Raw genomic sequence first — 18,304 nt, forward strand, 5'->3', positions numbered from 1 at the left:
TAGTTCTCGCTTAGCTTCCTTGTTGTTTAGATGGAATGCTGTTGACACTGTTTTGCCTTCGCTCAGCTTTAGATGTCACTGTCCTAGGTATACTACCAAAGTCTCCATGTCTTGGCTCAAGGAGCTTTCGATTGTCTTCCAGGATGGCTAGATCATCAGCATACCCATATTTTCCAGCGATGGTCTCTGGGAGGTCATGGATGTACACGTTGAAAAGCAGCGGAGCCAAGCCGGATCCCTGTGGGACACCATTCTTCAGTCTATGTAGCCTACTCTGCTGTCCATCACTGGTCTTAAGCACAAAGCTACGGTTTGATATCAGCTCCATGATGTAGGGTACCATGTGCCTGTCTGGCAGCACCCGAAGTAGCTTTGCTGTTCATCCCCGGTGCCACAGGCAGCTGTCAGATCTATAAGAACAGCTCCGGCCTTCTCATTTGCCTCAAAGCAGTCCTCGATGTATTGGGTGAGGAGGGTTAACTGGTCCGCAGTAGATCGACCTTGATCGAAACCAGCCTGCTCGTGGGGTAGTTGAGGGTCTATGATGGGGTTGATATGCCCGTGGATCAGCCTCTCAAGGAGTTTGTATGGGATACAGAGGAGCGAGATGGGCCAGTAGCTTTTAGGGTCATTCTTTGGCTTGTTCGGCTTCGGGAGAGCAATGATTGTTGCATGACACCAGATCTTTGGTATTTTGCACTTCTCCATGGAGGTCGACAGGTACCGTTGGATCCAGTTGGTAGCAGCATCTCCAGAATGTAGTAGAAACTCCAGGTGTACGCTGTCAGTTCCGGGAGCTCGCCCGCTGCAATACCAGCCGTCCGACAGCCCGACCGACCACTCGCAGCACCCACGGCTGCCTGACCAACCCTTCACAGCATCCACCGGCCTACCAACAGCTCGACCGACCCTTCCCAGCATCCACCGGCTTACCTACAGCCCGACCAACCCTTCACAGTACTCACCGGCCTATCGACAGCCCGACCGACAGACTGATCGACTGACTGACTGACTTCTGAGTGACTGACCGACCCTAATCCTTGCTCTACATTGGTTATTTATCATTTTTATTTAACAGTTCACATCATAACTTTACAAAGATAAATCAATTGTAAAACAAAATTATCAGCAAGGTTAGCAATACTTTTATTCCTTCAAAGCCTGGCTATTGTTTTGATGTAATTAGGAGCCAGCCATGATCTCAGAGTGTTCGCTGCCTAGCTACCATGAAACAAAGCATGTGATTGGTCAATTGGCGCCGACGCAATGTCAAACCAGCATTGATTGGATAATTACTACTTGGAAAAGTGGCTGTTTTTCTCATATTTTAAAAATATGTGCAGGCTTTGTTCTTGATGAGTTTCAGGTATGATTTCTATAATATTTTTACACAATATGTTAAAAATGCAGGTAGTTATGTGATTTGGGTCATGAACTTAAACGAAAAAGCACCTCGGCCCACAGCCTATGGGTAGGTTTTCAATAACGTTCTGTTCCAGGAATTGACCCCTAAGACACTCCATAAATTCCTCTTCCACGATAACCTTAATAGATCGACTAGTTCAATGAATGTGCAGATTAAACATCGCCCTGCAACGGACTGTTCCAGCCGCTACGGTCAGGCAAACGCCTCCGTCGCCATGCAGTGAGAACGGAGAGGTTGAGAAGGAGTTTCTTCCCAGAGGCAATTCGGACTGTAAACGCCCATCTCACCAGGGACTAACTCTACAGAACGTTTTTTCCTTCTATTATTTATTATGTAAAAGAATATGTGTGTTATGATTGTGTTTATAATTTGTTTGGTTGGTTTGTTGTTTGTCTTTTGCACAATAGTCCGCGAGCATTGCCACTTTCATTTCACTGCACATCTCGTATGTGTATGTGACAAATAAACTTGACTTGACTTGATAATTGCAGTTCCCTTATTACATATCCACTTCTGCTTTTCCAACGTGAAGCAACACCTTGCGGTCTAGATACTACTCCAAAATGCATCTTCGCAACCCCCCTCCCCCCCCACCAGTCACTTTCTCCCCAAACTCTTTCCATATTACTATCCATATCTGTATCGCTCTGCACCACCCTGATTCTTTCCTTGATTAAAAATAAAACAACCCCACCTCCTTTCCATTTTTGCTATACTATGGAATATTGAATCCCCAGTGCTGACCACTCTGCAAATATGTCTCCATAACAGCTATGAGATCACACTAACACATTGCCCTTTGTGCCATTAACTCATCTATCTTGTTGCAGATGCTGCACTCATTCAGATAAAGAACGTTAAGTTGTGTATTTTTACACATTCTTGGTTTACCTTCTGCTACACACCATTGCTCAACATTTTGTGCCCTTTTCTGTCACACTTTGATTTTATTTTTTTCCATCACTGTTTCAACTTTTCATCACAAAACCATTCCTGTCCTCTAATGAATTAAAAACCCAATTTGTAATCCTAGTGGAACAATTTGCCACTGAGCACTGAGACACCACTGGTCATAACTTTCCAAACACAACATAACTTTCCACCATCACCCTCTGCCTCCTATCACTTAGCCAAATTTGCATCCGATTTGCCATGGATATCATGAACACTAACCTTTCAGGCAAATTTCCCATGTGGGAATTGGTCAAAGGTCTTACGGAAGCCACATGGACAACGTCAATAACACTATTCTCATCCTGTTAGACAAGATCTCCCCACAGGTTAACCCCTGCTTTAGTGCAGATTAATTGCATCCTTCAGAATTAATGTTGCTTATATTTGTATCTGATAGGTGCTTATTAGTTCACTGAATGGGTAACTTCACTGTAACATCTAGCTTGTAGCTTCACATTCATTTTTAAGTCAAGGAAATGAACTCCAGAAATATTTGCCATCTGTCACAACGCTGATCTGTTGGATTAGTCAAGGAATAATTCCTGCACATCATACACCTTTCAGCCTTCCAAAATATCCACACTACTCCAATTCTGAATTCTTGCACATCCCAATTTTAGCCTCTCCATAACTCTCTCTGCCCATTTGTTTAAAGTGTTCTGACATTTTTAATTCTCATGATCCATATTGAGGTCTTCTTGCCAAATTTTGTTTTTTATTATTATCTGATTTGGGGATTTCATTGCCACAGGGAAGGCTAGCATATATTTCTCATTCCTTAGTACAAATGAAAGGCAGTGGTGAACTACTTTTCCCTGTAGAATCTACAGAATCCCGATTCATCCCACTATAGACTCTGTAGTGGTTTACCTTCCTCTGGAGCAGAGCTATCTCCAGAACTGTCTTCAGCTGAGCTGCCAGAAGATGCCGCCTTGTTTACTGTTCTCTTGGTGGTTGGTTTCTTCTCTCCACTCTTGCCTTTTCCCTTCTTTTTGGTCTTGCTGCCTCCCACAGTCCACTGTGGGAAAAAGAGAATCACTGTAAATAATCCTTTCACTGGACCCATGTGGTCTTTTATGATGTACAAAGTTGTCCTACGCAGAAGCCAGGGTTTATTTCTGAAAGATTCATATAATTGTACAGCATAGAAACAGACCCTCAGTCCAACTTCAGTATTTCAGTATTTACTTTAGTGTCATTTTAACTGAGTACTTGCATACACAGATTAAACGAAAAAATAGTTTCTCAATCAGTTCCCATCAGTGCAGTTAATAAAACAGAATAAATACATATAGCTTTAAAAATTAAAATTACCATATCAAAAAATAGGCCTAAAATTGAAATAAAAACAGACATTCAGACCGAACAGTGGCTTTGCTTTGACAGGTGCCTAGCTGTCAAAGTATGGGCGAGGTTAGATGTGTTGGTGTGTGATATATGGGGAGGGGACACAGTCCGTTAACCAGTCTTATTGCCTGTGGAAAGAAGCTGTGTGCAGCATCCTGCTGGTTTTGCAGCTGATGCTCCTGTACCTCTTCCCAGATGGCAGAATGGAGAAGATGTGGTGTGATGGATGATAGGGGTCCTTGATAATGGAGATGGCTCTGCTGATGCTCTGCTTCTGATAGATCTCCAACAGGAAAGGGAGTGGGGCACCAATGATCCTGCTGGCTGACTTCACTATCCTGGTTTTGCTCATAAGCCTTGCAGCTTCCAAACCAGGAAGTGATGCCATAGGTCAATATACTCTCGATGGTGCCCCTGTAGAAGGTCCTTAGATGAACAGTAGGGAGACCTGCTTCCTTAGTCTCCGGAGAGGGTGGAGCCGCTGCTGAGCTCTTTTGATCACTGCTGTGGTGTTGGTCGTTGAGGTCAGGTCATCCGCCAGGTGAAGTCCCAAGAACTTCACACTGCTGACCCTCTCCACAGCAGCTCCATCAATATGCAGCGGAGTGTGATGGTGTTTTCAAGTCCTCTTGAAATCGATCACCATTTCCTTAGTCTTTTCCACATTGAGGGTGAGATTGTCCATGACAATGAATGTATATCTATGCTAATCCCATCGGCCTGCACTTGGCCTATATCACTATAGATCTTTCTAATCCACGCACCTGTTTAAATGTCGTAATCACACCCCATTGCACCACTTTCTCCGTCAACTTGCTCCATATGTCCACCACCCTCTGAATAAAACTTGCCTCTTAATCCGTTTCAACCTTTCCCCTATCAAACCTTTGCCCTCTAGTTTTGGATTCCCCTAATCAAGGGGAAAAGGCTGTAATCATTCACTTTATCTTTGCCCCTCATGCTTTTATAAACCTCTAAAGTCAGGCGTGAGCCTCCTCTCCAGGGATAACTGTCCCAAATTATCCAATGTCCCCTCATAACTCAAGCCTTCTAGTCCAGGCAGTAATCCTGTGAATCATTTCTATACCTGTTCTAACACAACAACATTTAGTATTGGGATTTGTTTTTATTATTGTCATGTGTAAAAAATGGTAAAAATATTCATTTTGTGTGCTATCCAGTCATATCATACCACGAGAAATAAAACCATACATGTATAAAAGGCTATCCACAGAGAAAAATAACAAAGTGCAGCGTAAATAACTTTCAGAAAGTTCAGATAAAAATAAAGCACCAGGGCCATTAAGAAGTAGGTTGGGAGATCAGCATTCTACCCGCCATCTATGAGGGGTATGTTCAATAGTCTGATAACAGCAGGGAAGAAATCATTTCTGAATCTGGTCATCGGTATTTTCAAGCGTTTGTATCTTCTGTCTGGCAGGAGAGGGAAAAAAAGGGAATGACCATGATCCATGATTACTTTGGCTACTTTGGGGAGTTGTGCAATGGACTGGGCTGCATCTACAACACTGCAGTTTCTTATAGTATTGTGCAGACCAGTTGCCAAAGCAAGTTGTGAAACCATTCCTATAGTGTGGCCACCAGAACTTCACACATTACTCCAACACAGGCAAACCAACAATTTGTACAATTGTAACACGATGTTCCAGCTCCCACACTCAGCTCCATGAGCAATGAAGGCAAGTGTACCATGCAACTTAACTGCTGTCTACCGGTGTTGCAATTGTCTGGAAACTGTATTTAGGTTTTGCTATTAAAAATACTCCCTAGGGCCCTGTCAAACACTGTGTTTGCCCTGAACCGATTTAACTTCTCAGAATGCATCACTTTAAACTCATCCCAAGTTCCATCTGCCATTCACTTGCCAACTTCTTCAGTCGATCAATATCGTATTGAACCATAATCAAGAACAATGCCAACTATATTTTCATCCAAATCATTAATGTATGTGACAGAGAAACCTGCACTAACTTCTAATTAGACTATTTTCTAAATGGGGTGAGAATCCAGAAATAGGAGGTGCAAAGGGATTCGGGATAGCTGATGCAGGATTCCCAAAAAGTTAATATGCAAGTCGAATCGGTAGTAAAGAAAACAACTGAATGCTAGCATTTATTTCAAGAGGGCTTGTATACAAAAACAGGGATGTAATGTTGAGGTGCTGGTAAGGCCGCATTTGGAATATTGTGAGTAATTTTGAGCACCATGTCTGAGGAAGGATGTGCTGACTCTGGAGGTTTACAAGAATCATCGCAGGAATGAATAGGTTAACCTATGAAGAGCGTTTGTCGGCACTGGGCCTGTACTTGCTGGAATTTAGAAGAATGAGGGGGACCTAATAAACATACAGAATAGTGAAAGGCTTGGATAGAGTGGATGTAGATGTGGAGAGGATGTCTCCACTAGTGGGAGAGTCTAGGACTAGAGGTCATAGCCTCAGAATTAAAAGACGTTCTTTTAGGAAGGAGACGAGGAGAAATGTCTTTAGTCAGAGGGTGGTTACAAGCTTTAAATCTAATTCGGGGCGCACGGCTGAAGCTTCTGATGCCTCGCGTGTGTGTGAGTGTGCGCATGCACGCGCGGCCGCCAAGAAATTGTGTCCCCCCTGGCTCTCCATGTTTTGAAAGTGGTTTCCGTCTCTGAGTATAGGTGTCAGAGGTTATGGGGAGAAGGCAGAAGAACGGGGTTAGGAGGGAGATAGATCAGCCATGATTGAATGGCAGAGTAGACTTGATGGGCCAAATGGCCTAATTCTACCATTCTTTATGAACTAATCCCTGAGACACACCATTGATTCTAATCTAAATAACAACCCTGCATTCCCATCCCCTGCCTCCAAACATCAAGGCAATTTTGTTTGCAATTGGTAAACTCACCCCAGATTGTATGTACAGACATTCCCCGACATTACATTCTGTGAACCCTTACGTATGTCAGATTTTACGCGTCGGAATAATCTTAAAACTAGGTAGAAACAAACATCTGCAAATGCTGGCCATTACCCAAAATAACACAAACTGCCTGAGTAACTCAGCCGGGCAGGCAGCATCTCTGGATAACGTGGATAGTTGACATTTCAAGTCAGGACCCTTCTTCTGAATACTGATTCACTCCAGCAATTTGTCTCTTTTTGCTGCACCAGCAAGCCTTTGATCACAAGCCTTTGATCACCAGCTGCCACACGATACAGTTGACGTTTTTGCAGCTCAAGTTGTAGCCCCTGGCTGACAGCACTTTCTTCAGCCGTCACCACGCACAGGATTCACTTGGTCATCGTGCGACTCCCTCCCTCACACCAGCTGACTCTTCAACTTATCGGCAACGATTTAAGGGGAGAAAGAGGTGGCGGATTGGACAAAGCGGTAGCCTGTGAGAGGGGATGGTGTGACAGATGGTGAAGAAGCGCTTGATGCGCACCTTGGAAGTTGTGGAAGTTGTTGACAACTCAGCTTGGGGTTGCTTTCCACCGTTTCCCTCGTTCTCGCTCACCTTTCCAATGTTGCACCCACAGAGGCTAAAAACTGGAAGACCAGCAATCCCGGGTGAGGCCTCTTCATCTATAAGGTGGACAGGAAACTCACCCACCTCGCTTCTCTAAACCTGCTGAGCCCCAAGCTAATGGCTGTAAAGCATCAAACTCCCTTGACTTTGCAAGCCTGGGCTGGGTTGAACTCACTCGTTTCTCCATCCAGTAGAAATTCAATATTTTCGTTCAAAGTGGAGTTGCCAAGGAAAAGGTTTCAGTTGTTCTCCATTTAAATTGCTCTGAAATTATTCTAAAAATGTGGTTGCAATAATACAGGCCATTCAGGAAACGGTTCACCTATTGCAAACTGTAAATGTGAGTTTACATAGGTCATCTTTTATGCAAGTTGGGGAGTGTCTATATTCTTACTTTCTAGACCAACCTATTCTGCAGGACCTAGTCAACAACCTTTGCTAAAGTTCACAAAGACAACATTCCTCTGCCCTTGTCAATCCTCCTATTCACCTTCGTCAAAAGGTTTGAGAGATAATCAGCCACAAACAAAGCCAAAATTAGTCCTTATCATTCCAAATGCAAATAAACCCTGCCCTTCAGAATTCCCTCCAGCAACTTTCCCACTGCTCACTGGTCTGTAGCGCTTTGGCAGCTTTTCATAAATAAAGGCACATTATCCACCCTCCTGCTACCGCATCCATCATGAGCAAAGATACAAATATCTCTGCCAGAGCTTCACTAATCACAAAGTGCAAGGAAACACTTGGTCAGGCCCCAGGGGTCTTATCCATCTTTTTGCACTTCAAGATTGCCAACACATCTTCCTTTGCAATGTGTTTCAGGACATTGGACCTTCCACTGTAGCACAGAAACTAGCAATTCAGCCCACTATGTCCACAGTGACCTTTCAGCCCATCTACACCGAACCCTGCATTAGGTACATAGCCTTCTATGTAGATTTAAGTGTCCAAATGCCTCTTAATTATAGTCATTATTACAAATCCACCATACTTTCTGGTTTAAGTTCCAGATGTCACACAGCATAAAACAAAACTGGCCTCTCAGCTCTCCTTTAAAATCCCTTCTTTGCATCTTAAACCTGTGCCCTCATGCCTTTGGTAGCCCTACCAAGATGAAAAAGACTACCTGCTCTATCCATGCCCCTATACAGTACCCTCTATAATGTTTGGGACAAAGACCCATCATTTATTTATTTGCTTCTGTACTCCACAATTTGAGATTTGTAATAGAAATAAAATCACTTGTGTTGAAAGTACACATTGTCAGATTATATTAAAGGCCCACCGTGTAGAAATTACAGCTGTGTTTATACATAGTCCCCTCATTTCAGGGCACCATAAAGTTTGGGACACATGGCTTCACAGGCGTGCTCAGGTGTGTTTAATTGCCTCCTTAATGCAGTTATAAGAGAGCTCTCAACACCTAGTCTTTCCTCCAGTCTTTCCATCATCTTTGGAAACTTTTATTGCTGTTTATCAACAAGAGGATCAAAGTTGTGCCAATGAAGGTCAAAGAAGCCATTATGAGACTGAGAACTGTTAAAGACATCAGCCAAACATTAGGCTTACCAAAATCAACTGTTTGGAACATCATTAAGAAAAAAGAGAGCACTGGTGAGCTTGCTAATCGCAAAGGGAAAAATCTCCAAACACCTGTCCGACTGATCAGAAACACTCTTCAGGAGTCAGGTGTGGATTTGTCAATGACCACTGCCCGCTGAAGACTTCATGAACAGAAATACAGAGGCTACACTGCAAGATGCAAACCACTGGTTAGCTGCAAAAATAGGATGGCCAGGTTACAGTTTGCCAAGAAGTACTTAAAAGAGCAACCAGTTCTGGAAAAAGGTTTTGTGGACAGATGAGACGAAGATTAACAGAGCGTGATGGCAAGAGCAAAGAATGGAGGAGAGAAGGAACTGCCCAAGCATACCACCTCATCTGTGAAACACAGTGGTGTGGGTGTTATGGCCTAGGCATGTATGGCTGCTGAAGGAACTGGCTCACTTATCTTCATTGATGATACAACTGCTGATGGTAGTAGCATAATGAATTCTGAAGTGTATAGACACATCCTATCTGCTCAAGTTCAAACAAATGCCTCAAAACTCATTGGCCGGCAGTTCATTCTACAGCAAGATAATGATCCCAAACATGCTGCTAAAGCAACAAAGGAATTTTTCAAAGCTAAAAAATGGTCAATTCTTTAGTAGCCAAGTCAATCACCCGATCTGAACCCAATTGAGCATGTCTTTTATGTGCTGAAGAGAAAACTGAAGGGGACTAGCCCCAAAAACAAATATAAGCTAAAGATGGCTGCAATACAGGCCTGGCAGAGCATCACCAGAGAAGACACCCAGCAACTGTTAAAATTGTACAAGGCATTAGTGAGGCCAATTCTGGAGTATGGTGCACAATTTTGGTCACTAAATTATAGGAAAGATGTCAACAAAATAGAGAGAGTACAGAGGAGATTTACTAGAATGTTGCCTGGGTTTCAGCAACTAAGTTACAGAGAAAGGTTGAACAAGTTAAGTCTTTATTCTTTGGAGCGCAGAAGGTTAAGGGCGGACTTGATAGAGGTCTTTAAAATGATGAGAGGGATAGACAGAGTTGACGTGGATAAGCTTTTCCCACTGAGAGTAGGGAAGATTCAAACAAGAGGACATGACTTGAGAATTAAGGGACAGAAGTTTAGGGGTAACATGAGGGGGAACTTCTTTACTCAGAGAGTGGTAGCTGTGTAGAATGAGCTTCTAGTGGAGGTGGTGGAGGCAGGTTCAATTTTATAATTTAAAAATAAATTGGATAGTTATATGGACGGGAAAGGAATGGAGGGTTATGGTCTGAGTGCAGGTAGATGGGACTAGGGGAGAATAAGTGTCCGGCACGGACTAGAGGGGCCGAGATGGCCTGTTTCCGTGCTGTAATTGTTATATGGTTATATGGTTAACTGATGATATCCATGAATCGCAGACTTCAAGCAGTCATTGCATGCAAAGGATACGCAACCAAATACTAAACATGACTACTTTCATTTACAAGACATTGCTGTGTCCCAAACATTATGGTGCCATGAAATGGGGGGGGGGAACGGGGGGACGGGGGGGACGGGGGGGGGGGCTATGTATAAACACTGTTGTAATTTCTACATGATGAAACTAAAATGTATAATAATGCACTTTAGCCACATGCGATTTTTTATCTATTACAAATCTCAAATTGTGTAGTACAGAGGCAAATAAATAAACGATGGGTCTTTGTCCCAAACATTATGGAGGGCATTGTATTTATACCTTTTATTTCCTCTACCTCTATTAGGTTGCTCCACAGCTTACTTCACTCCAAGGGAAACAAAACACAATAATGGTATTTTTCACAGCATCTCATACACTGCCAGGAATCACAATTAGATGTTACCGGAGACAGTTGTAAACCACCCCGGAAGACAAATTTGAGCAAGCAACACTTTATGGTTGTTATTCTACACCAGATCCTAATATCCTGCATCGTCATAACATAGAGGATAAATGTGGTCTCCTCAACATTTGAAAAATACCTGAATGTAAATTGGGTGACTGCTTTCCAATTAAACATAGGTGCAGGAAAAGACCATTCAAGCCAGCATCACCATTCAATATGATCATCTAAAATCAGAACCCTGTTCCTGCATTTCCCGAATATCCCTGGATTCTGTTACTCCCATAGAGCTAAATCTAACTCTCTTTTGAAAACATCCAGTGAATTGGCCTCCACTGCTATCTGTGGCAGAGAATTCCACAGATTAAACACTCTCTGGGTGAAAAGCTTTTTCCTCGTCTAAGTCCTTATTCGTAAACTGCGACCCCTGGTTCTAGACTCCCCTAACATTGGGAACATTTACATCTAGCCTGTCCAATCCCTTAAGAATGTTATATGTTTTTATAAGATCCTCTCTCATCCTTCTAAATTCCAGTGAATACAAGCCCAATCAATCCATTCTTTCATCATATGTCAGTCCCGCCTTCCCAGGAATTAACCTGGTGAACCTATACTGCTCTCCCTCAATGGCAAGAATGTCCTTCCTCAAATTAGGAGCCCAAAACTGCACACAGGAACCTGCCTTCCATCTTCAAAAAGGATTGCGCTTCTTGTTGAATGAAACTTTAATTTGCCATCGCTCGCCTGCTTACTCCGAGGCCTAACACAAACTTGTGGAACAGCACCATCTTCCGTTAAGGTGTGCTGCAACCTTCTGTATTTAGTGTTAAACTAGTTATCCAATTGTCCAACTCGCTTTCTTAACCAACCCTTCCATGGACTTCATCTACACTGCACACTGCCTTGGCCACCAGTATAGTCAAGGACCAGTCTCGCCCTGTCCACGTCCTCTTCTCTCCTCTCCCATCAGGCAAGAGGTACAGCATTTTGAAAATACATACCTCCAGATCCAGGGACAGTTTCTTCCCAGCTGGTATCAGGCAACGGAACCGTCCTCTGACCAGCTAGAATGTGGTCCTGACCTCCTATCAATGTCATTCGAGACCCATGAACTATCTTTAATCAGACTTTATCTTACACTAAATGTTGTGCCCTTTATCCTGTATCTGTACACTGTGGACAGCTTGATTGTAATCATGTATAGTATTTTCTTATATAGTATAGACTGGATAACATGCAAAAAAAGATTTTTACTGTATCTTGGTACACATGATAATAACAAAACTAACCTGAACTTTCTTTTTATCAGACCTGACAATTGCTACTAAGCCTCCCATCTGTTGAAGAGCCAGTGCCTGAACTGTTAACTCTGTTTTTATTTCGACAGAGACTGTCTGATCCTCTCAAGGGCCTGTCCCATTAAAGCGATTTTTTCAGCGGCTGCCGGCGACTGTCATAGTCGTAGCAGGTCGCCGAAAAACCGGCGACTGGACCCCCCCCTACGGCAATGTCTACGACAAGCTACAACAATCTACCACCTAGTTGACGTCAAGCTACCGACAACCGGCAATCCATTAGGACGTCCACCTACAATCACACCTACGTCCACCCTGCTACGACCCTGTCGGCGACAACTGAAGACAACTTAAGATAATTCAGTCGCCGGTACCCGTCGGTAGTTGACGTAGGTAGTCATCAATGGAATTCACAGAAGTCAGCACTGGCAACAACCTACATCACCTGGCGACAGCCTACATCATCCTGGCGACAGCCTACATCAGCACCTACGTCGGGAGAAGTCAAGCTACGCTCATTGGCATCAAGCCCACTGTCACCAAAAATTTCTGAACATTTCAAAATCCAGCAGGGACCAGAAAAATGCTACGACTCTTTGGGCGACTGAGGTGACCACTCAAGACCATACAGGCGACACCCTGGCAACTGCCTAGTCCCCTAAAAAATCGCCAATGTGCGACAGGTCCTTCATTGTTTTTAACATTAGCTTTTATTTCACATTTCCAGGTTTTACTATTTTGTTACTGTTAGATACTCCCTTCAGCTCTTGCCTTACACTCATACATAGCCCCATGTACAGCACAGGCTAAACACAGCAACCATCGATCTACAGTCTCTCACCTAACACTCCTCGGGCAAATAAAGTACACATTAGAAACACGAGTAAATCTCTACACTATTACAAACATAATGTAGACATGGGTTAGTTAGGAACAACAGCAAGCAAGGTTGCTAGCAATCAGATGTCTTCCATTTGAGGAAACCACGTTATCCCCAATTCTTCTCGATTCTTCCATTTTCCAAAATATATTGAATATGTTCACAACCAAGACCATTGTACAAGAGAACTCCGAAGATTTACAACGTTTACCTCAGTCTAAAATCACTTATTTGTATATTCGAATATGAGACTGTTGCAGCTGAGAGTTGAATGGCTTTGAAAAAGCCCCTGCAGCCTGCTGTAACTATACTGACCATCATGCCCCGATATAAACTGGTCCCACTTGCATTAATTCCATACCTTTGTCTGCTCATTCAAGTACCTGTCCAGACAGCTGAAATGTTACTGTTCCTGCCTCCACCAACTGCTCGGCAGCTCCTTCCAGATACCAACTCTGAAAATGTTTGCCTCAGATCACCTCTCTTACCTTTAACCTACAGACTCTTGTTTTAAACTCCTCTTCCCAGGGGAAACAGACGCTGGATATCTACGCCTCTCAAGTTTGTATACCTTTGTTATTTCACCTCTCAGTTTCATCTCAGGGAAAACACACTATAACCTATCCAATCAATCATGAAAACTCAAACCCTCTCGTCCAGGCAATATCTTTGTGAATCTCCCTTTTACTTTCTCTCGTGCAGGGGTCGGCAACCATGTTCTGCATAGGGGCCAGGACCCATGTCTGTGAGCGGATGGCGGGCCACATCTATCGCCATAGTTAATAAATGGAGGTAATAATAATACATACTAACTAAATTAGTAATAATACATACTAATAATACATAAATTAGTAATTATACAAACTAATAATACATACTAACTAGTGTGACACTTGGTGTTGTTTTTCGCATTAGTTTTCACGTGTTTTTCAATTAGTTTTCTGCAGTTCCCAGATCCCTCACGTCCCCGGAACTAGCTACAGTTCCCAGGTCACCTGCGGGCCCCGGGACTAGCTGTAGCACCCAGGTCGCCTGCTCCGGGACGAGCTGTAGTGCCCAGGTCACCTGCGAGCCCCGGGACTAGCTGTAGCGCCCAGGTCGCCTGCAAGCCCCGGGACTAGCTGCAGTTCCCAGGTCGCCTGCGAGCCCCAGGACTAGCTGCAGTTTATAGGACGCGAAAAATAACTGAAATAAAAAACGCCTGCAGGCCGGATGATTTCGGGTAACGGGCCGTGGGCCATAGGCCATAGGTTGCCAAACTCCGCTCTAGCATAATCTTATATTTTGAGTAGCGTGGTGACCAGAACTCCACAATACTCCAAATGTAGCCTGGCCAATGTTTTGCACAACTGAATCATTATGCCCCAGCTGTTGTACTCATTGCCTTGGCAAATGAAGGCAAATGTGCCATGCACCATCATCAACATCTTGCCAACCCGTGTTGCCATTTTCAAGAAACTATGTATCTACACTCCTTGGGTACTCTGTTCCACAACATCTTCAGGGCCCTGCCATTCACCCTTGTATGTCCTTACTTGGTTTAACTTCCAAAATGCATCACTCCGCATTTGTCAGAGTTAAATTCTATCTGCCATTCCTCGTCAATTTTACCTGTTGATCTAGATCATGTCGTAACTTTAGATAACCCTCTTCACTACCCACTATATCACCAATCATCTGCAAACTTATAAATCAAGTCACCTATATTATCATCCAAATTATGAATATACCCGGCAGCAATTATGAATATACCCAGCAACAATCCTAGCAGCATACCGCTGGTCTCAGACCTCCCATCTGAAAAACAACCTTTCGCTACCAGTGCTGCATCCTACTACCAAGCCAATTTTGTATGCAGTTGGCCAATCCACCCGGGATACCATGTGATCTAAACATCTGGACCAGCCTACCATGTGGTACCTTGTCAAAAGCCATGTTTAAATCCACGTAGACAACATCCACTGCATTGCTCCTGTCAATCCTCTTCAAAAAGTTCAAACAAATTCGAGAGACAACTTCCCCAATCCTAGAGTCATACTGACTACCAATCAGCTGTGCTTTCCAACTTCGAATCCTGTCATTTAGTAACATCCCCACCACTGATACAAGGGTTGTTGCCTGTGGTCACTGTGCATAACCCTGCTACCCTTGGTAAATGAAGGCCCAAAATACACCTTCACTTTTGTTACATACGAAACATACCACCATACAAATATTCAGACCAAATTGTTTACATTGTTCTTGTAGCTTAGTGTCAACACAACTTACCTCATCACCACTGTCGGAGGTTTCTGAATCTGACGATGCTGATGGTTTGCTTGCCTGTTGTTCTTGCTGTTCCGGCTCACTCCTTTTTCTCTTGGCCAATGACAACAGCTCCTGAATAGATTGAGACAATAAATAGAGATGTAATGCTGAGGCTCTATAAGGTGCTGGTCAGGCCGAATTTCGCGTACTGGGAGCAAATTTGGGCTCCATATTTGAGGAACGACATGCTGGCTCTGGAGAGGGTCCCGAGGAGGTTTACAAGAATGAGTGGGTTAGTATACAAATGATGCACAGGTCTGAGTGCGTCAATAGGAATTGTGTGCACAAGGTAACTTTGGAATGGTTTAAACATATGAGGCACGGCCAAGTGTGTTTTAGACCATTCCAAAGTTGCCACGTGCACACAATTCCTACCGACTCACAAAATAGACATGTGCATCAGTTGTTTTATAGAATGGGGGGGGGGGGGGGGGGGGGGGGGGGGGGAAGTAATATAAAAATAAAAATCTGCTGTTTTCCAAATCAAGCGTCCAATAAAAATAATTACACGGTACAACAGCAGCCTTTAGCTGATCAGATAGCCGAGATTCTTAGACCCATTCTATAACATATGATGAGCGTTTCACTGCACTGGGTCTTCACTCGCTGGAGTTTAGAAGGTTGAGGGGGGACATTTCCATTGGTGGAAGCATCTATGACCAGAGGTCATAACCTCAGAATTAACGGGTGCTCTTTTAGAAAGCTGAGAAGGAACTTTAGTCAGAGGGTAGTTAATCTGTGGAACTCATTGCCACAGAGGGCTATGGAGGCCAAGTCAGTGGATATTTTTAAGGCAAAAATAGATCAATTCTTGGAGGGCACATCATCCGAGGACGTACACTCCATTGAGGATAAATGGGGATCCTGTGGATAGGGTGAACTGCTTTAAATATCTGGGAGTCCACATCTCAAAGGATATGACATGGGCATCACACGCCTCAGCACTCGTGAGTAAGGCAAGGCAGCGCCTTTACCACCTCAGGCAATTGAGGAAATTCAGTGTCTCCGAGGATCCTCCAGTGCTTCTACGCAACGGCGGTGGAAAGCATCATGTCCGGGAACATTACCATCTGTTTTGGGAATTGCTCTGCCAAGGACAAGAAGGCTCTGCAGAGAGTAGTGCGTTCGGCCGAACACACTATGGGAACTTCACTCGGACCCCCCTGCAGGAACTATACAACAGGAGGTGCAACTCCAGAGCAAATAAAATCATGGGAGACCCCTTCCACCCCTGCAACGGACTGTTCTAGCTGCTACAGTCGGGATATGTGTGTTATGATTGTGTTTATAATTTGTTTGGTTGTTTTGTTGTTTGTCTTTTGCACAAAAGTCGCGAGCATTGCCACTTTCATTTCACTGCACAGTGCATCTCGTACGTGTATGTGACTAATAAACTTGACTTGACTTGAATTGGTGAAACAGCTCTAAAGTGGAGACCCAAGACGGTAGATGTTGGAATCTAGAGAAAAAAAACAATGTGCTGGAAGAACTTGGTGGGTCATGCAACATCTGTGAAGGGAATGGACAGATGGCGTTTTGGGTCAAGACCCTTCTTCAGACGTTGTCAGAAGAAGGGCCCCGCCCTGAAGCAAAAAAAAAGCACAAAGGGCAGTTAATTTTACTTTGTCCAAAGGCATTGTGCTTAAATGCACGGTGCTTCTACAATTATAAATACATGAATGAAGAGAGCAAATAGATACATGTTATGATATTGCTGTTATTATGAAGACATGGGTAGAAGGTGACCAATGATGGGGTGGGCGTTCAATATTTAGATAAGATCAATGACCAAAAGACATTCGATTGGAAATTCAGGGTGGGCAATCTGTATGGGTAGAGCTGAGGAACATCAAGGCACCAGACAGTCTTGATACAGGGGGTGGTGCATGCATGTCGGGCATAACTGTACATGAGTGTATCTGCATATAGATTGGTCAATCCCAATTAGCAATAGTCTGAAAATATTAGAAATAAATTGAACAGAACAGAGTGACATGCAACCAGAACTGCACACAAAACTGCAGTTGTGACCTAACCATTTTAAAATTGCACCATGACCTCCCTGCCATACTATGCCCGAGCTAATGAAGGCTAGCATCCTTCATATCTTTATCAACTTATCCACTTGTGCTGCAATTTTCTGGGAACTATGAACTTGGTCCCAGAGATTTCCTTGTTCATCAACGTTTCTTTGCGCCTGACCATTTACTGTACCTGTCTATCACTATTTGATTTCTCAAGATACTGACAGATATCTTCCAGCAGCCTTTCTCACTATCCACATTGATGTTTGAGTCATTCACAAACTTACTATTTAACCTCCTACATTCACCTCAAAATCTTTAAGATATTACAAACATCAATGGTTCCAGCACTGATCACTGTGGGGCATGACTAATCAATCTTCCAACCAGAAAATATCTTTCCACCTCAACCCTCTGCCTCCTATCAACAAGCAAATTTTCAATTCAATCAGGCAGCTTGCCTAGGATTCCACATGGCTTAACCCTCTGCTCCACCCCACCATGCAGGACCTTATCAAATGCCTCAATGAAGACCATATGGACAACATTGACTGCCCTCTCTTCCTCAATCTCCATTGTCACCTGTTCAGAAAACGCAAATTATTGAGACATCGAAACAGAAAAATAGATGCAGGCGTAAGCCATTCAGCCCTTCGAGCCTGCACCGCCATTCAATATGACCATGGCTGATCATCTAAAATCAGCACCACGTTCCTGCTTTCCCCCCCATATCCCTTAATCATTTTTTGCTTTGCCAAATGTACATAAAGTCTATCACTTAGAATTTTCTCCAATAATTTTCTCACCACAAACACAAGGTTCACTGTTCACAAGTTACATGGTTTATTTCTGCTGCTGTTCTTAAAGGAATAATATCAGCTATCTTGCAGACTTCTGACAATTTGTGCGGCTAACAAGATGCACAAATCTCTGTCAGTTCCCCAGCAATGTGGTCCCTTGTTTCCCATAACATTCTTGGATTCTTGGATCTCATCAGGCTCTCAGGATTTATCCATCTTTGGGTCTCCCAAGACATCTAACACCTCCACCTTAATACCAACATGCTCCAGATTATAAACATGCCCTTTCCTGAACTTGCTATCCTCCACAATCATCTATTTGGTGAATG

The 18,304-nt window shown here is 43.5% G+C and overlaps 1 protein-coding gene across 2 annotated transcripts in view; it reads right to left on the bottom strand.

The window, feature by feature from the left end:
• Positions 1–18,304, bottom strand: part of rtf1 (RTF1 homolog, Paf1/RNA polymerase II complex component) — a 66,093-nt gene that overhangs the window by 39,633 nt on the left and 8,156 nt on the right. For both annotated transcript variants that reach the window (XM_055640921.1, XM_055640920.1), the window contains exons 2-3: positions 15,113–15,223; positions 3,251–3,398 (exon numbers count right to left, since the gene is read on the bottom strand). In XM_055640921.1, the coding sequence (XP_055496896.1) occupies positions 3,251–3,398; positions 15,113–15,223 (259 nt within the window). The remainder of the gene's footprint in view (positions 1–3,250; positions 3,399–15,112; positions 15,224–18,304) is intronic.

This window comes from Leucoraja erinacea, chromosome 9, assembly GCF_028641065.1.
Source record: "Leucoraja erinacea ecotype New England chromosome 9, Leri_hhj_1, whole genome shotgun sequence".
Classification (NCBI taxonomy): Eukaryota; Metazoa; Chordata; class Chondrichthyes; order Rajiformes; family Rajidae; genus Leucoraja; species Leucoraja erinaceus.